General features: G+C 37.1%; 1 protein-coding gene across 2 annotated transcripts; it reads right to left on the bottom strand.

Annotated features, from left to right (window-relative positions):
* Window positions 1–7,695: 7,695 nt before the first annotated feature.
* Window positions 7,696–9,571, bottom strand: LOC106436177 (ras-related protein RABC1). Of its 2 annotated transcripts, none has more exons than XM_013877135.3 (7): window positions 9,396–9,571; window positions 9,173–9,329; window positions 9,017–9,085; window positions 8,504–8,569; window positions 8,268–8,389; window positions 8,065–8,193; window positions 7,696–7,995 (listed from the first exon to the last, which is right to left on the bottom strand). In XM_013877135.3, the coding sequence occupies exons 2-7, from the start codon at window positions 9,306–9,308 to the stop codon at window positions 7,879–7,881; spliced, it is 639 nt and encodes a 212-aa protein (XP_013732589.1). In that variant the 5' UTR covers window positions 9,309–9,329; window positions 9,396–9,571; the 3' UTR covers window positions 7,696–7,878. The 2 variants fall into 2 exon arrangements, with proteins under 2 accessions (XP_013732589.1, XP_048593649.1); XM_048737692.1 differs by having other exon boundaries at window positions 9,173–9,331; window positions 9,402–9,528.
* Window positions 9,572–20,661: the final 11,090 nt, after the last annotated feature.

Genomic DNA, 20,661 nt, shown 5'->3' with positions numbered 1-20,661 from the left:
GTCGTAATTCCTTTGTCGCCAAGGAAACATGTAGTCAGTAAGACACGTGTACTGGTGGAACGCGCTGTTCTGAGTTTAAGCCAATACGGTGAGAGGTTGTACTGTGTTACGATGTTCCTGCGATCACACAATTTAACTCCTTATATGCCGTCACCCAACCAATGAGAATGCTTCTAGAGGGAACAAATGTAATTACACCCAAACACGTGTACGGTGTGATTTTATTTCTCATGGAGTGTGTAACTCACAAATATTAAAAGTAACTTTTTATGAACAGCTCCTAAAGTATTATTGCCTTCAAATTTAACAAAAACATCTTACAACCAGATATAGAAGAAAAGAAGAATTTTTCAATTTATTATGGCCAAAAGAAAATCTCTGATCAATTACATATCACAACAATTATTTTAGACATTATGTTAGAGCTATAATTGATCATATTAAAAATATTTTTTTTTGTCAAAGTAAATAAATAAAGCATCCAAAACCATATATGACAAGAACAAATTAGCATATTTCAAAAAAATTATACTCAAATCTAAAACTTTTATAGTTATTTTATTTAATAATTTATAAAATATTTTAATAAATCAAGTAAAACTATTGGTAAGTTATCGAGGAAGAAAATAAATTATTAAACATCTATAATATATTTATTTTTAAATTACGTCGTTCTCATGTTAATTTTTTCAATAGGTAATATTAAAATAAAATCTTAAATTTTTTTGATAATAAAATAATAAATCTTTACTTACAAATCTAAATATCAAATATAACGAGTCCAATATTTTAACTAATGCTCCCATGTATTGCATACAATCTTTGAAGAAATCCCAACAACTTTGACTTTTTTCTCATTCTTTTCTCTTCAAATATTGTGGATGGTAACCTGAAATTCTAAGTAGGGGTTATTGGTTCTATGATTTTAATGGATTTGAGAATTTTTCTAGGATTTAAGAAATCCGTTGATTATTAAATCAAACATATAGATTTCAAAATCAAACATACAGAATTCAAAATCAAAATAAATGGATTATTAAAATCAATCAAATGGATTTGCAATAAATTCAGCTTTATAATAAAACCAAGTATATAAAAAGTAAAACACATTCATATTTCATACGTTTATAAAATCTCTCCACATATCTGTTGTTATTGTGGCTCTCACTTAATTGGCATGTTCTTTTTGCTGATCCTGAGTTACAAGAATTTCTTCATCATTGTTATTAATTTCTTCGACATCTCCTACATCCTTAGAGTCTTTTTCTTTAGGAAAATTATCTGTTCTATAAAACTTTCGAAGAAAATTATTTACATAGACTTTACATTCAATTAAAAAGTAAAAAAAATATGTTTGTGCTTAGTGCATCGTGCTTAGTGCATCGTAATATTAGTTACATGTGCTTAGTGCAACTAATATATTTGTATGCAAGACACATGTGCTTGTCAAGTTTCAATAGAAGTTGGTGTTATAATAAAATATTGCATGATGAAAGTGCCATGGCTTATTTGAAATTTTTGTTGTATACGTGAGATATTGAACATTTTTTTGTTAGAGAAAAATTTATAAGACAAATCCATTCAAAATAACAAGCTATAACACAATATTTGTTTCTTTGTATTTTACTCTCTAAAACACTTATAAATCTATTCAAATCCAAATTCAAATCAAATGCTTAATCAAATCCTTACTATTGAATAACACCTAATTTTGAAATCTATTTTAAAATCATAGAACCAATAACAATGAATTTGAATACAGATTTTAAAATCATAGAACCAATAACACTAGATTTTGTTTGGATTTTCAAATCCATTAAAATCATAGAACCAATAACACCCCTTTAACGTATTAGGATAAGGAATAACCTGCCGTACGAACGAGAAGCTAGCTGATCCAATGTGATTATCCAATCCTGATTCGGCTGCATATTAATTAATATGTCGACTACTTCAATTCAAAGAGTGAAAGTGTAAGGACAAACAAATAAAAGATGGTCTCTTGTTTCATCCGATTCTAACAAAATAAGCACACTAGTCTTTGATCCACTGATGTAGTATAGATTTAAAATAGTAAATTACAATGATATTTATGATGAACTAAATTATTAAACTATTACGCACAATACTTCTATTAGCTTTTTTAATGTAGAATTATTTAAAATAAATTGTAGTTTTATTTTCGTTTTAGTGAAATGTTTTTCCAAACCGCATATAAATTCGAAATATCTATAAAACTAAAATCTAATACTATAAAGTTAGTTTAAGTCTCTCCTTTGGGGTTTTCTCGCCACGTGGCATCATTATTTAAACATAGTGTTTTGAGAATTGTTACGTTTGGGTTTCGGTTGGGTTGTGTTTTTGAATTCTTATGTTTGGGTTTTGATTTTAAATTGTTTATTTTGGGCCATGTTTTTAATTCGAATGGGCTCCTGATTCTAGAAACCAGGCCTAGGGTTAACCTAGGTTCTTTCATCTCTTCTCCTTTGCAGTTGAGGTAGCCGGTTATGTTTATGCTTTGCATATCGTCGATCGCCTTTCCGCATTCTTTTCCCGAACGTCTCATTGATTCTTACTTGACGCCGACCTTATGAGTAATTAACTCACTCATCCACTCCGCAACATTGAATTGCCCTCATCGAAACCCCGGAGTAACGTCTAAAGCTCCTGCTATAAATAACCACTATCTCAGCCATGAACAGCAAAGCTTCAAAGAAATCAAAACGAAAACTCTCTTCTCCTTGCTGATTACTGCGATGGCGAAATCCTACACCATCCTTGCTGACTTGAAAGCCGGGCGATGCTCCAACACCGCGGAAGTGCGTTTGCTGAGGTTTTGGGAGGCGAGGAATGTCAAGAAAGGAGGTGAACTGAGCTTTGACATACTGCTCCTTGATGAGAATTTAAGCAACTTGCTCATCGATTTGTGCTGTTCATAATTACTTCTATTTGTTTCTCTAAAATTTTAATTTTCCCCCTTTACAACAGTCGACCATTATACAAGGATCCATTGGTTCCATCCGTCAACTCAGATTTAAGAACCGTCTCAGTGAAGGAGCTGTCTATGCATTTGAGCGGTTTTGATGTCTCGCGCAACAACCCCAACTTCCGCTTGTATGATGAGTCGCTCTCCATAAGGTTCAATGATGGAACCTCTTTTGATAAGCTACCAGAGTCTGTTAGTCCCATACCTACCGAGCTGTTCCGATTCCGTTCATACAATCAATTGCTTGAACTGGCAAACACATGCAAACAGCTCCCTGGTATGCATCTTGAATCTTTACTATTGGATTTTCTTCATCATGTGTCTACGTAACACTATAAATTTATTTTTCAGACATACTTGGGAGTTAACTGCAATCAGGAGTACAATCACTGATCGTATACCTGGGGCACGTCGTGTGATGCTCACTCTGCGTCTACAAAGGTACTCTTACATTCTTAATCTTGATTTGTTATAATAAATACTCTAGCGTTTGTGTAATGTTGAACAACCGTTTCTATGCAGTGGTGATAGCGTTTGTGTCAGTTTTTTTTTACTCTATGGTGCTTGCGTTTCATAGCAAATTTGATAGCTACGGGAAAGAGCCGAGACTTGTGCTTGCCACAGGCGTAAATCCTAAGATAGTAGGGGGTAACCGAGTATTTGTTATGATTTTTTCTTCTTTACACATATAGACTGTTACTTTCCAGTTGGGGTCTATTAATTAAACTTCTTTGAGCAGGTCGGTTATTCCTGAATGCTACATCCGCCACCCATCTCTACTTCGACTCTGAGACAGCTGTAGGAAAATAATTTTTTGACAAGCAAGTCCTATCTTTCCGACAAGATAAACAAAATTTGTCTGCATAGAGTACATTTGTATTTCATGATAACTAGGTGATCGGCTCGCACCTTGTGCAGGCATAAGAACATGACCGGCCCGCACCCTGTGTTCCCTCTCGGTCCGCACCTCACGAGAGGAAACACAATAACATCAGTATGAAGAGGGAGATATTGTGTGTATGTATAATTGTAACATCACTAAATATTTTGTGTGTTTACGAAGATAATTTCATTCAAAAAATGGAATAAAGAGTATATAGTTTTAGAAGTAACAGATTTTATATTATCATTAATTAGAATTGTATTGTACATGTGTCGTAATTCTTTATTTTAGGTGAATAATATTATTTTTCCATAAATAATAAACAAACATTTATGTAGATATATTAAAAGAAAATATAATAAAAATCGAAATATTATCCATAAATAATATAAATTATAAAGTACATTTTTCGATTAAAAAAAAGCAAATTCAATTAGAAACCTACAAAAAATTATATCTACCAAGTTCTTCTGTCTGCATGCAGATGAAGCAAACATCAATAAATTAAACAATTCTTTCATATTTGAAAAACATATATATATATATATATATATATATATATATATATATATATATAACAATGACAAATTAAATGGTAGAGTATGTAAACACCTGTTTTCTACCAGCATGAGTTAGAACACCGCCGTATTTAAGAATCATAAGGGCCTCTACAGGTCTTTCTTCTTCGCCTTCACCTTCCCACTTCAGCGGCTTCAGTTGAACCTTCATGTATATCCCTGAGAAATTTCCTCCCTGCGCCATTCCAAAAGGTTCTCTGCTGTGAGAAAATGACTTCATGAATTAAATAAAAAATGCATAATGCTAGCTTACTTATAAAATAGTATATTCAACAAAAAAATGAAATAAGATAGTATTACTAAATGATACTATGTAATACTTTCCCCGGACTATATTCAACAAAAAAAGAGAAAGTACTAAAGAACCTCTTTAAGAACTGCTTTAACTTGGCGAAGCTTCTCAGCATGTTCAAGGTCTCCTGGATCACTATCACTTTCACGACCTGGTCTACATATAAAAAAAGGAAGACCATATTGTCGTTACCAGTATTCAACACATGAAAAAAATAGACCAGACATGATTTTTGGAGACAAGACACAAATAGTTGAGTTCAGGATTCTAAAGATGAGGAGCCTTTGCGTCTAAACACATTTTTCTTAGCACACAAGCCGGATCGTCGTAATACATTAATATTATGAGAGGAGAGATTTCTGAATAATACTTTAAAGAATGAAAAGAGAATGTTTGTATTTTAAGACTTTGGGTGTCTCCTATATATATACAGTCGATTTATTTCTCATATTAATGACGCACAATATTTTGCACAATAAATAATGAAATCGTTTAAAGAAAGATATTAAATGTGTATTGTCAAAAAATGATTTGAATATGATATGATTTTAACTTGCGCAAGTAATCTATATTAAAAAGGTAAGTTACTAAAAACAAACAACCTAATTAAAAACATTAAAATATTTTGTAAGCAATGTAATAAATATGATATCAACATGCGCAAATTTACCGTTTGAATAATAAGGAAAGTTTTTAATATTTGTCTAAATTCTAAATCTTGCCCAAGGATAAACTAAATCGATAAAATTTAATGATTTCAACTTGCGCAAGTAATTCATATTGTGAATAAGTGATTTGCATATTTAATGATTTCAACTTGCGCAAGTAATCCATATTAGAAAGGTAAGTTATTAAAAACAAATTTTGTCAATAAGTTATTTGCATATTTAATGATTTCAACTTGCGCAAGTAATTCATATTAGAAAGGTAAGTTATTAAAAACAAACAACCTAATTAGCAGGGGTGGCACTTTACCCGATATCCAAAGTGGCACCCGAACCCGATCCGAAAAACCCGAACTGAAATCTGAATCGAAGTAGCAAAATACCCAAACGGGTATTGAATAAAGAGAGATTGGATACCCGAACCCAAACGGATAATATCCGAACTCGAATGGATATCCGAAGATAACCGAACATATGTATAATTAACCTTATATTTCTAGTTTACATCACTCATTTTATATAAAATATTTATATTGATACTACACTTACTTTAAGTTCATATGATATACATACAATTACGGAAAAAATGATTTGCTACTCACTTAAAATGCATGTCAAGTTTTTTATTTAAAAAATTAACAAAAAGTTACATCCAAATTTTTTTAAAAAATAACTAAATTAATGCCTTTTTAGTTTTAAAATGTTTTGTTCAAATCTATTAAACATTCAATATATTAAAAATAAAAAATTAGTTAACTGAAAGTTATATTTTTAAATATAAGAAACTTGAGAAATGAAAATTTTAATTTTTTTTTTCAAAATCTAAATATCCGAACCCAATCCAAAATAACCGAATCCGAACTAAAAATACCCGAATCCGACCCGAAGTACAGAAATACCCGAACGGGTTCTACACCTCTATACCAAAATACCTGAAAATCCGAAATACACGACCCGAACCCGAACGGGTACCCAAAGCTAAACTAAATCGATAATTAGCTATATATGGGCTTAACGAAATCGACAATAGTTTTGGGCTTGTCTACAGCGATTGATTAAAATAAATGAAAAATAAAATTCAAAAAAATCGACCAATAGAATTATAACAATTTTTCTGAGAAGCTCTATATTAATGACATGTCAGCAGAAATCACTAAAGTGACTTCTCTTTTAATGTATAGGAGGATTTCTTTGCAGATTGCCAGGTCATGGATCAGAGCACACAGCCTCTTCATCAAAGGTTGTTCATGCGCAGAAGATTGAACCCATGACTGTCTCTTCATCAAAAATGCAATTTCCCGCAAAAACGCGTTTTTCCGCAAAAACGCAAAAACGTGTTTTCCCGTCAAAACTGCAAAAACACATTTTTCTTTAAAATCACAAAACGCGCTTTCCTGCCAAAATTGCAAAAACTCGTTTTCCCACAAAAATGTGGTTTTCTGCCTAAATCGCAAAAACTTGTTTTCCACAAAAACCACAAAATGCGTTTTCCCGCCGAAACTGCAAAAATTCATTTTTCCGCAAAAATGCGTTTTTCCGCCAAAACCACAAAAAACGTTTTCTTATTTCGATCAACTTGGTCTTAACTTAAAAATAATTCATTATAAAGATGTTGGGTTGATGGGTCAACCATTAATCCATCTAACCTATTTAATTTAATGGGTCATGGATCAACCCAACCCATTTAATTAACAGTAAACCCATTTGGGTTATGGATTGGGTTGACCCATTTGACCCATTTTGACACCCCGAGTCATAACCATAATTAACTTTTAAATTACAAAATTATGATATAAAACCGAGCTGACATAGTTTCATTGTAACCAAATAGTAGGTCTGAGATTCTTTGGCCTAAACGTTAAGTTCTTATGCGATTAGTGATTTTTTGACTTAAAATATTTTTAAAAATAGAATCAACTCATCAGTAAGCAAATTATGTAATTAACAAACAAGTTTTTAAAAAATTGTTTAAGAGCCAAAAGTATTAATTCGATCAAGAATATAAATTTTATTTTCCATACGATATTTTTGAAATAATTTTCCTATAAATTTACTGTGCGTTTTGCGCATATCTTATCTTAGTTTTTTTTATTAAATGACAAGTCATCGCGACTGTAGATGTGGATTCAACCTATTTTAACCGTTGACTAACTGTTTGTTAATTGAAGTAGGATTTTGGGTTACGGATACAAATTTGGATAGGATATTTAGATTTAATCAAATTGAATTGTATTTGGTACTAGATAGTTTTTGAAATCGCATTTGACACATCAAAATTGTATAGATTGAAATAGACCCTTAAAAACACGTCTTGTTGTATTATGTGATTTTAACTTTTAACATCGGCTGATTTTGATCCCACCTAGTAGTTACATCAGTTATTTCTTCAGCATGATCAAGTTAAAAGAACCTTTTTTCTGAAGACAACTAAGTGATCCCAGATTTAAAGTAGTGTCACAACCGTAAAGTCACGTCTAAGACGAGCAGCAGTAGCTCGATGAAGTACTGCTTGTCTGTGCTGGATTTTGTTTGAATATGTTCTTTTTCCCTCCAGACGAACCTTCAGTAGTAAGACTAGGTGTTTCCAAAATCTACAGATAAAGAAAGGTTTAAGCATCATCACTAACAAAACGTTGTAGAAAGAGTAGATTTTTCCTAACCTTAAGAACAAGCTCTTCAAAACATTGCTCAACATTGACTCGAGTCTTTGCACTGCACTCCAGAAACAAACATCCATACTCCCGAGCAAAGTCTATGCCTTCCTTTTTAGAGACAGCTCTTTCACTCTCCTGAATAGCATTAAGGTCAATTTGCAGCATTATCAGTCGCTTGACATGGAAAACAAACGAAGAGAGATCTCTACCTTATCGACTTTATTCCCAACAAGCATCTTGATGCAGTCCTGATTAGTCGAGTAGAGGTCGATTTCCTTAGCCCATATATCTGATAGATTTTTGAATGTGTCTCGTCGTGTCACATCATATACTACATATGGAGAAATTCCAAAAGTCACTTAAAATGAAACACAAAGCCTTGACAAAGTGTAGCCTAGACTAGAAGATCAAAGATGATAAACATATTTCATCTAGAGAGACATACCCATTATTATGCCCTGAGCTCCTCTGTAATACGAACTTGTTAGTGTCCTAAATCTCTCTTGCCCAGCTGGGTGAGAGAGCAACGAAAAAACAGACCAAAAAAATACTGATCAGAGGACAAAAACAATCAAAGAAAAACAAGAGACTAATCTGATAACCATTCTAATACAGGACACTTAGTCTCTAAACTATTTAAAAAACAAGACTAATTGCTGACAAAAAAAACATGACTAATATTCTTCAACAGTCACATAACAGCTTTGGCAACTATGAATAAGACAAAACATGGAAGTAGATTACAAAGAAAATGTACCAAACCCGACCTTGTTGTTGTTGTCCTTTCTACTAATATTTCTCAAACTCGAATCAAATAAGTTTCTCATTAACCAAAAATGTGTGAAATTTACAGAAATTCAAATAAAGGCATAAATTCTTTATTTTTTTTTTGTAACTTAAAGGGCATGAAATTCTTCCCAGGATACTAACAATACACATCATGATTAAGTTCTCTAACCTGTATCCCAAATCGCAAGTTTCAGTTTCTTCTCTCCAATGGTAAGATACTTGACCTTAAAATCCACACCTAATAAAAACAGATCCAAATCAAAAAAAAAAAAATGCAGAAAATCCAAATCGGTATTAAGCTCGATCATGATTTTATAAAAGTCACCGATTGTGGGAGAGAGATCATCAAACGTATTGGACGTGAAACTCAACAACAGGGAGCTTTTCCCAACACCAGAGTCTCCGATCAACAAAACTTTGAACAGGTAATCAAACTCGGGCTGCCCCGATGAAGAACCCATTGAAAAAACCGAACCTTTACTCTGCCGGAAGGAACAAAAACAATCAAAACACAAACGTTGGAGTCAAAGGATCGTTTAAATTTTTACCTGCGGAATAAATTGAGAAACTTTAGGGTTCTCTTCGAGATCTGGTAGAATAATGAGTAATGACACCGAAGTAGAGTAAAAAGCGGAGAGGTCGCAAGAAAGCCGTACAAATCACAGAAATTTATAACGTCAAGAGGGAGAGCGATGCCGTTTTATTTTAGAAAAAACTGGCAAATTGGGCAAATCGCAAGTTTGATATTAAGGAGTTGGGTGACTTCAAGTTTAAATTAGCAAATAAGGCAAATCGCTTTTTCCAGACTTGTGAAATGTCGACAGAGGACACGCGTGGTTCTTGATATTACGATCCTGCCACCTTTGAAATTTTTATTTAAAAAATCAAAAAAAGAAAAGAAAAGAATAAAAAAGAATTAGAAAAACAAAAACCTCCCATCAAAATATACCAGAACCACCTCTAAACAGCTGCAATTGAGAACCAAACATAAGAAGATTCTCACATAAGAACCACCCTCGACTGAACCCAGATCGTCATGGTATCCCCCTCCAGCGTAACGCCCTCGAGGAGGGTGACTCGTAGTCAATCCACCAGTGATAAAGAAGCAAATCGCAAGAAAATTCCCCGAGAAGGCAAAACTACGTCTGGTTATGCAGGTATCTCCTTTCGCTAAGCTTCGCTGTGAAATTCTTTGGGAAATTTTTTTAAAAATAAAGCGTTGGGTAAATGTCTGGATTTGGTCATTGTATTTCAGTAATGAGCACGGAGTCCGAAGTAGAGGAACCTGCATCCACCGACCAAGAAGAAGCTGCATCCACTGAACAAGACGAAGCTGCATCCACCGAGCCGGAATTTATTGTCACCACGCCGACTTTCCCGGAAAGACTGTTCGCACGTAATTGCTATCCTGGCAAACCTCGACTGAACATCTATTCAAAGGCGAGTATCATTGGATCGTTAGTGAAGTTGCTAAGAGGCTCCCCTGAAATGAATTGTCTGCTAGGAAGTCAGTTTGGAGCTCTGTTCCACTTACCTGTATCGCGCTGCTCAAACTCTGCGAAACTTGTACATTCTCTCCTAAGCCGTCAGCTGGTTACGATGCGCCTATATGAGCTCTAGTTCTTGTTTGCAGACAAGCCACTACGCTTTTCTCTACGTGAGTTCGGAGACATCACGGGGCTGAAATGCGAGCCTGAAAGGAAAAAAGTTGGAAACGGGTCAGAATCTATCGATGCCACACCTGGACGTATGTGGAAAGAGTTGTTTGAAACTGAAGATGAAGACGTGACTGTACCAGATGTTCTTCGTATGCTTTAACAGCCTAGTCTTCCTGAGTGGAAGCGGTTGCCACTAGCTCTCATTGCGCTTGTAGATGGGCTCCTGGTTTGTGGTCACAAACTTCTTCGTGTGACGCCTGCTTACGTCCAGATGCTGGAAGACACCGGATCATTTCTTCAATATCCATGGGGGAGAGAGGCATTCGTCAGCACTCTGTCTAGGTTGACACCACCTCAACCTTCTGATCCTTCTAAAATGGATAAATCCCTTTCGGTCATGCGCCTGCGTTTGAAACAGCAGTCAACAGCGTGTTATGGGTTCCCTCTGGCGCTGCAACTTTTTGCTTTTAAAGTTATCCCCTCATTGCTTGAGAAAATTCCCGAACCTAATAAAACCACTTCTTTCTTGCAAGAACCAGAAGGATGCGACTCAACAAATGCACTTCTGAATTTTGAAGACATACTTCTGGTGGAAACCCAAAGAGAGGTACAATGCTGTTGTCTATCTTATTTGCAAAACAGAAGTTAAGACGCTCAAACTTTGTGTACTTATGAATGTTTGTGTTCTTTGTTTGAGGTTATTGTTACGTATTCAATCCCATATGAAGGTGGGGATCCAAAGTGGAAGAAAGAAGTAATCGATCCCCGAATAGATAACTTAGTTCGTCGAATGCGGGAAGGGCACGAGTTCAAAGCAACAGACTTTAAAGGAGGTGATTCATCCCTTCCACCTCTGAAGCCAGCCGAAAAGGCTGAAGGTGTTGCTGTAAAAAAAAAGTGTCAAAAGCTGTCTAGGCGGTTTGGGAAAGCCTGTGATGAACCTGGAAGTTCGACTCAGGCGCCTGAGCGTCCTATTCGACCTCGTCGTGAGATATGTAAACAGGCTGAACCAGGAAACTTATCAGATAAGGAGCAAGAGCTGAAAGAGTGGATACGAGTTGAACTGAAAACCAGTTGGGTAAATTGCGGAACGAGATTTTTGACTGGTTGCATCATGATAGGGGAGGCTCATTCACGGTTCCGCAAAACACAGCAGCCGGTAAAACAAACAGAGACAACAGTCACGCTGACCCTACCGGCATGGAAGTTCCAAAGAAACGACGTCCGTTCAGTGGTGATGGTAATGATGAAGCTGGAATATTTGGGTCTGATAGTAAGAAACACAAGAAGAACAACGGCGATGGGTTTAGCGACGATGAGACGATGAGAATGCATGATAATCATTGTGATGGTCGTACGCCAAATGCTCGCTCCTGGGAAAAGGTAATCAAACTGCTCCTACAATTTTTAATGATAAACAATGCCTGAATCCCGGTCTAACTTTTTTGAGGAAAATTCAACGTGTAGGTAGATTCAATGGAGGGCGAAGGCCCCTCTTTCTCGAAGTCGGCAAACATTCCAGAAGTCGATGTTTCAACGCCTATTGTCCCGGAACCATTGGAGATAAATAGATTATAACAATGAATTTATAGGCTCTAGATATATTATGTTTGCTGTTCAGCTTGGTTTGGTCAGGTATTCAGCGTAGATTATCAGTTGTTCGTTTTAGTTAGTGAGGTGTACATGAATACTGATTTGTTTGGTCAGGTATTCAGGTTATTTAGTTAAGGTATTCAGGTTAATTTATGAGGTGTATAGGAATACTGATTTGTTTGGTCTTGTATTCAGGTTAATTTATGAGGTTTACAGGAATACTGATTTGTTTGGTCTGGTATTCAGGTTAATTTAAGAGGTCTTTTGATTAAGTAGTCAGGTATACAGATCTGTTTGATAGTTTTCAGGTGAGTTTCAGAGGTATTCATCTTAGTTAGTCAAGTGTTCAGCTAATTTTTCCAGGTGTACAGATTATGTTGATTAGATGTTCGGATTTTTTTATCAGGAGTTCAGTTTAGTTTGTCAGGTATACACCCAAGTTGTTAGGTGAACATATAAACTACATCTGATTCGAAGTATTTGAATGAGCTATATCTGAACGTTGTCAGGGCGAGGGGGGAGATGAGTCTCCAATATCATGGCTAAATTTGTTAGCAGAAGAGGTTGAAAAGGGGACACGGAGTGACAATGTCTATAAAGATCCACAGGAGAACACTTGTAGGATGCTTACCGTTTGGTCTCATCCTGAATCTTACGTCCTTCCGCCGGAGGAACAAGGTGGTAAAGCATCACCGACAAATTCTGAAGATTACAAGACACCGCCAGAGGATGATCCGATGACTGAATCTCGCACACCAGACGTTGGGAATTCGAAGCTGAGTCGATATCTGACTAGGTCATTAAAAAAAGCAGAGCTAGAAGGGAAATGTATTCTAATAAGCTCAACCAAAAAAGATGACCTCCAGACGAAGCGTATTCCGAGACGTTCAACAAAGATTGGAGGAGTGTACACCCCATACAAGAGATTGAAGAAGCTTTTCCAAAGCTGCAAAAGTGAGTAAAGATAAATATTAATGGAATTATGAAGAGAGATGTCAATTGGACTGTCCATGTCCAATGAGTATGTCCAAATTGTACCTAGTCCAAATTGTCCAAACCCAAAATAGACCATTCCAAAATAGACCATTCCAAATAGAACCATAAACCATTCCAAATTGGACGTCCATATCCAAATGGTTTTAGCCCATCTAATTTGGCCTTAATAGGTTTCAGTCCAATTGGACAACTTTAAATTTTGGGCCTAATATGGTCAGACCATTTGGGTTTGGTCTTGGTTAACCCATGGTCATTTAGCCCATTTGACATCCCTAGTTATGAATGTTGAGTAATAAAAGTGAGTAATTAATGGAATTATTCGTAGACCTTAAGTATTCGTATACCTTCAGTATTCGTATACCGTCAGTATTCGAATACCTTCGGTATTCGTAGACCTTAAGTATTCGAAAACCTTAAGTATTCGAATACCTTAAGTATTCGTATACCGTCAGTATTCGAATACCGTCAGTATTCGAATACCGTCAGTATTCGTATACCGTCAGTATTCGAATACTGTCAGTATTCGTATACCGTGAGTATTCGTATACCGTCAGTATTCGTATCCTAATTTTACCAATATTAAATATGCATAAAAAGACATCAATAATAAACAGAAATCATAAACTATATTATAAAATATAATAAAGAGTTCAAAAAAAAAGAGTTCAACATAATTACAAAAAACAATAAAATTCAAAATATTTAATAATATTAAAAGAGGAGGAGGTTCCTAGTCGGAGTCGGAGGTGCTGGAGTCGGTGCCGGAGCTGTCTGGGTAGTTGTCCATCCTGAACTGCCCAGAACCCAATGTGTCGTCGGTCCTGTCGGAAGCGTCGTCATCCATGTCCGTCTCCATCTGCATCCACTCCCAGTAGTCACCTTCTTCATCGTCCTTTAACCCCGTCGCTCCTTCGCCGTCATATCCATAACCCTCATCCTCCGGGTCACCTTTTTCCTCCGCCTTGCGAGCACGTTTGCTACTGCGGTGATCGGAGCTTGTGCGGCGGCGTTTGCCAGGGCTGGATGGAGGTGTTTCCTTTAACCCCTCCTCGACTTCCTCTGCCTCCTCGAAAAGGACCTCGAGTGTGGCGAACTCATCAGTTTCCAGACCGTCGCGGATCTCTTCCTTCAATCTGGCCTTGGCCAACTGGATCAACTGCTGCTCGGTGCGTTCGCCGACTATAGACAAACTATAAAAGAATCGCTTGTATTTTGCGACAGTCATTTTGCCCTGGCTGATATCATAAACCATTTTTGGAATGAAAGAGGTTTGCAGAGAAAGAGGTTTGCAGAGAATATGTTTAGAAAGATGAAAAAGATATTAAATGACAACAGAGTAGTATATATATTACGAAAATAATTAATTAATTTTTTGGTAACAGACGCGGCGTTCCATTGCTACTCCTCGGTTTAAACCATGCGAATTAAATTGTTGCGACTCCTCCGTAGAATTAAATCTCCGACTGATTAGACCATACGAAATAAAGTAGGAAACTTTATTGTCGTAGACAGAGTTCACTTAAATTTATTTTCGTGTTAAAACCATAAGTGTACGCGTGTTCGTACACCAACAAAGAGAGAGATGAGAATACCTTAAGTTCATACATTAATTAGTACAAATATGTATAAAGAAGATGTCTTCTCCGTGTCAGAAAGTAGCCCTAATTTCAAACTACATTATGAAGCTTACGTAACCGAAGGGGTATAATGATGACTTCGTACACCTTAACCGAGGGTGTATAATGATGACTTTTGTACACATTATGAAACTAAATTAATTCAAATGGGTTTGCTTTTTAATTGGATATGGATAGGCTCATTATGAGATAAAAAGTTAAAATTTGATAGAAGAGTACAAATTAACCTTAACATAAAATTACATAACAGAGTACAAATTAACCTTAGAATCCCTTAACCTTAACATAAAGAGTACAAATTTGATAGAAGAGTACGAAAATTACATAATAGATCCGAGAAATGCTAAGATCAGCGATCCACCATAATTAATTGCTTAAGCTCTTTGATCTCCTCACGCATTTGCGCAAGTTCAAATTGCAGCTCACGGCGGAGCGACACCTCCTCAGCATACTGACTTCTCAAGCAATCCAGCTCTTTCTCGAGGGCGGTAAGGCAGTCATGACGGATGTGCAAACCATCGTTCTACAAGAAAATATATTAGATTTGTTAGCTAAAAACAATACCATTTTCGTTAACAATGGAGGCAAATTTAAGTATTGTGAACTCCAATATTACCTTAAAATCTTTGCATACGTAATAGTTTCTTCCTCTGTCATCAGCTTCCACGGTGATAGCTCCACCGCAGATACACTTCGTTGGAATTTTGTAATTGGCATAGACACAATTGCTCACCCAGTCATACTCCCTTTTGTGATGCTTCATCTCTTTATAGTAAGGATCCGTCATTTTGTGGTACTGGTGAGTGTGGTGAAGAGAGATTGTTGAGTGTTGTGAAGAGAGATTGTTGGGTGTTCTGAATTATACTTAAATAGTGCAAGATTGTAACGGCTATATTTTACTTCAAAAGCATTTCTAACGGTAAGTTGATTCAAAAGAATTTCTACTTAAATAGTAGAATATAATATTGAGAGGGATATATTCACCATTTTTTTATTTCAAACGTGTTTATTGGTTCATAGAATTTTAGTAGAATCATAAAAAAAATGACACATTACAAAAAACCACATCAAGAGTTCATTACTCATCCGATTTATTACATTACAAAATAAAGAGTTACTTGAATATGATCACCAACCCAAGTAAAACTAATATAATAACCATTCCACCAACAAAGTATTCGAAGCCATTGGTTAACCTTGTTCTCTTTTCAGCTAACTCAGACAGTACCTTCTCTAGCTTAACCAGCTTCTGCTCAGTCTCATTCTGGAGATCCTTAAACTTGTTAAGTTGTGGGTCATAGTCATTCAAAAAGGTTAGATAATCTACCTTTTCAGACAATTGAAGTGTGTGCGTATCCCTGGCTCTCATCTCCTCCATAACCGCCTCATCCCACCATTTATGAACATGACAGTCTCCATCATTAACATTATCACACGTGTAGTATCTTCTACCTGGATCATTTACAGTGCGAGATGTTGCTAGCTTAGGCCGACCACCACAGTAGCATGTCTGCGGGAATCCAAATTCGACCTCGGGCTGCGGAGGGTACTGAACCGTCGCAGCATAATTGTAATTTAGCTCAGCTTGGTCCCGACGAATAAGATCTTCAACCTCACGGTCTTCTGTGTTGCTGGAGTCATTCCCACCATAGTCCTCTGATTCCGAAGGCTGGCTATAGCTATAATCAAGTCCCATCTTTAGTATAAAAATGAGAGTAAAGAGAGAATCACAAAAAATCTGAAATATAGACGACACAAGCACTCATACTTAAATAGATTGAGATTGTAACAGCTATATTATTATTGGACCACAATACAACGACTATATTGTATTTAAATGTCTTTCTAACGGCTAGATTGGCTACACATATATCGTACACCTCAAGTTATAAACAAGTTACATCAAATCATAAACATGAACACCATATTAAGGAATGACAATAGAACCAGACATATCTAATAAATTCAAGAAGAAGCACTGCGTAATTCATATCTCATCAGTTCGCAAAATAGCATTATAGATGTGTTATTAGGAAACACCTAAACACTTAAATTTCCAAAAAACAAGAACTCCCTTGTCAACAATACATAAAATCTCCTCCATACATAACCCATCATTGTAGCGGTTCTTTACAAGACTTTTTGTTGTGACCTGAGATATGACATCGACTACATGTGTTTAGTTTCTTCTTCTTCGGCCCCTCCTGAAAAAAACATAACCGCCTTTATTCAGAAAATATCCATGACTACAGTCAGATGAGATTAGGTCGTACCGGTATTTCTCCTGCAGAACGTTTACGCTTGGTCGGTGGACGTCCTGGTGGTCTCTTCGTCTTTGGTGGTAACATGATAAGGTCACTAACCTCCGAAGGTATGAAAAGATCTTGCGGATCTGGAACCGGGAGTGTAACACCCTTTGTTGTTTCATTCCATGTCTTTTTTAGATAGGCGTCTGCAACGAACTCTGAGTGCTGCAAGTCCCGAAACATAGCCACAGCAATGGCATGTCGACATGGTATTCCAACTTTCTGGAATTCAAGACATGTGCAAGACCTGGTTTCCAAATTAACAGAACTCCCGAAGCCGGTTGTTTTTAGAGTTACCTCAAATTCAAAAGCAGACAGAGGCATCACAGCGTACGCTCTTGCGTCTTCTAGATTGTTCTCCATCAACTCGTCAATAGCCGGGGGGATCTCACCACTCATTTTCGATATCTTTCGCTGTCTACTCACAAACCAACGACTAATCATGCGTCTGATGAACTCAAATAGCACCATTATCGGGGAATCGCGCGTATGAACTAGTGCTTTGTTGAGAGACTCAGCTATATTCGAGCTCATTAGATTGTACCGCTCGCCCTCAAAGTGTGACCTTGTCCAATGCCTAGGATCGATCTTCTCAAGATAATCCCAACAGCGCTTATCTGTAAGTTTGATCTCCGCGTAAAGTCTCTTAAAGTGGGATACTTTGAATACCTCGGCTGCCCTGCCAACCATTTGCTTCTGATTCCATTTCTTGAATTTTGCGTCGACGTTTCTCTGTAGGTGTACAGAGGCAGCACCCATGGTGTGAAAGAGGATACCACTTATCTTTAGCAACACATATTTGATTTGCTCTATCAGACACAATAGATAAATCGGAGCCATCTTCTACGATCTCTGTCAGCTTCTCAAAAAACCAACTCCAAGACTCATTTGTTTCATTGTCTACAACAGCAAACGCTATAGGGAATACCTGAAAATTGGCATCTTGCCCACTTGCAGTTAGTAAACACCCTTTGTACTTCCCAAACATATGAGTATCATCCACCACAATAACCTTCTGTAGATGCTTCCACCCGTCAATGCAAGCTTTCAGCGCCATGAACGCGTACTTAAACCTTGTCTGACCCTTATCATCTTTTTCAGTTTTGATATCAGTAATGGACCCAGGATTTGCATACTTTACAACATAAAAATATTTCGGCAGGAGCTTGTAAGAGCTCTCTTCTGTTCCTTGTGCAGCCACAGTTGCTAACTCTTTTGCTTTCCAACATTTCCAATATGTGGCCGTAAACAAGAACTCAGTTCGGAGCATCTCGGGTAATTCAGATGCGCGCGGTCCAGCTTGGAGCCTTTCATACTTCGATCTCATTAGTGCAGCTATTACTTTCGACGTCGCATGTTTCTTATGTTGCGCTTTAGCATCAGATGTGCAGACATGCTTCAGTTGCGCCTTCCTCACTTGATATGTCGAAGATTCCCCCAATTGCTTAGCCATAACATAAAATTTGCAGTTTTTATCAATGCATTTCGCTGCGACGTAGTTAAACGCATGTTTGTGGAACTTGAACCTGAACACCTGCTTTAAGGCATAAATGTGCAAACTGATCTTGAATTCTTGCTTGCTACTGAATAGCTTCCCAGTGTACATATCAGCATCTGCTAGAGTGAAGTCAATATCATCGACGGTATAATCGTTAACTGCTTCGTTGTTAGACGAAGCTTCTACATCCTCAAATCCATATAGCTCAACGGCTCTAACGGATTTCATGAGTGATTCGTCATCAGCCTTATCCTTTTCACGACGTCTTCTTGTGTCTTCCTCACGGCTTCGAGACTGAGGTACCGGTTCGATAAAGTCGTCATCCTCGTCTTCTCCAACCAGGGTTTCATGTGTCTGACCACCCGAAACACACTGAGGTACCGGTTCGACAAAGTCGTCATCCTTGTCTTCTCCATCCGGAGTTTCATGTGTCTCACCAACCGAAACACATATAGGTACCGGTTCGACAAAGTCGTCATCCTCGTCTTCTCCATCAGATGTATCATGTGTCGGTCTACACGAAACACATTGAGGGACCTGCCCAACGAAATCATCACTGTCGTCAACTTCCCGAGTATGCATGTTGAACGGCTTTGGAGGAGTCTGGAGAACCAACATTTGGGAGCTGTTGTCCAAACTTGGGTCATCTTCTTGATTTGGATCTGAATGATTCTCAGTGTCGGCCACTTGATCACTTGACCTGACACCTAAATTGTTACTTGCTTCTTCAATATTCTCCATCGAAATCCTAGATGAGCCTATGTAATCTCTACCCTCATCTACGTAATCTTCAAAAGTTGATGGTGGGTTTGCGGTACGCTGTTTGTTTGTAGATGAACCACTGCCTTTGTTTGAAGAAGAATTAGTTCGTCCACTCCTCGTTTTAGTCACCACCTCACCACGTACACCTCCATATGTTACGTTCATTCGACCACCACCACCTACCCCTCCATCCTCATCCTTATCATCGTCCCATTCGCAATTTCGTCCAACAAAATCATGCCATAAATTGTAATCATAATCCTCATCGTCGTCATCTTCGCCTTCCCCTAACGCAGCATCTTCAGTCGTGTCCACTTTATTCTGAACTTTACATGCAGTTCCATCCACTTCACGCATCACAAAACCATTTGAGGCATAAACTGCTTCAATTTCCGCAACTCCCATCAGAATTATTTCATCTTCGGTCAAATCAGTCTCACAGTCATTAACTTCATTCCGGGTGTGCACATCAGCAGACGTACTCCCAACTTGCATTTCGTTGCTGCTGGCAACTTCTTTGGACTTCAAAAGATTTCCCATTGGCCTCAGAAAATGGATTTTCCCATCTATTTCCTCTTTGAATGTGACAAATACGTTGATGTACTTGTCCACCTTACGTGCCGAAGTAAACAAGTCGAAATCCTTGTCGTTGGAAATTTGAACAGGAGCTTCTCTTTCACCAAGCCAATATGACATCTCAACGGCAACAGACATTCCAACTAGACCGTATGACTCAATAATGGCCTCCTTCAAGTCTTCAACAGAAGTTATCAACTTCGCATAGACAGCCCTCCCCATACGGTCGCTATCAAGTTTAAAATCCCAGTCACCAGTGTCGTACATAATCCACCGTCCAGAGATTACAACGATGTATGAATCGTGAACACCTACGAAAAATAGAATTTAAATTTATTTAAAAATTCAATGTGCTAATCAGAAGCAATAAATATAGTTTCGTACAAACAAACACCTGAATTCCGAACACTCTCAAATCTGTAATAAATGATTTCAGCCATAACTATAATGTCATAAATGCAATGGTGTACGGCTTATATATGATTTACCTTCGATGCTAGATACAGAACACCCACCATCCGCCATACCCTTTCCTCCCTCACCATATCGGATGCAGCTCATGCCTCTGTCTGTAAAATTCGCTGCCTCAAGTTCCCTTGTTCGGTAGCCTTTTTACTCCTCAACAAGGAGACAGGCAAAGATATAGGGTTCGTACGTTTTTGTATTAAAGAATTAATATTTGCCCTGTTTTTAATTAATAAATTAAAGTAAAACACATGTTTTCCAAAGTCACCAGTCATTAATGGCCATTCATCCACCTTGGAGCCGTTGTTTCCCGCGAGAAATCA

Source organism: Brassica napus, chromosome A8 (genome assembly GCF_020379485.1).
Source record: "Brassica napus cultivar Da-Ae chromosome A8, Da-Ae, whole genome shotgun sequence".
Taxonomy (NCBI): Eukaryota; Viridiplantae; Streptophyta; class Magnoliopsida; order Brassicales; family Brassicaceae; genus Brassica; species Brassica napus.
This window is presented reverse-complemented; position numbering and strand designations above follow the sequence as displayed.

What these genes read in the sequence shown, in the direction of transcription:
- LOC106436177 (XM_013877135.3), bottom strand. Translation starts at nt 9,308, where the DNA reads ATGGGTTCTTCATCGGGGCAGCCCGAGTTTGATTACCTGTTCAAAGTT. An exon ending in ACTTGCGATTTGGGATACAG is followed by an intron (nt 8,570 to 9,016) that starts GTTAGAGAACTT and finishes TCTCTCACCCAG; the next exon opens with CTGGGCAAGAGAGATTTAGG. An exon ending in TTGAAGAGCTTGTTCTTAAG is followed by an intron (nt 7,996 to 8,064) that starts GTTAGGAAAAAT and finishes CTTTATCTGTAG; the next exon opens with ATTTTGGAAACACCTAGTCT.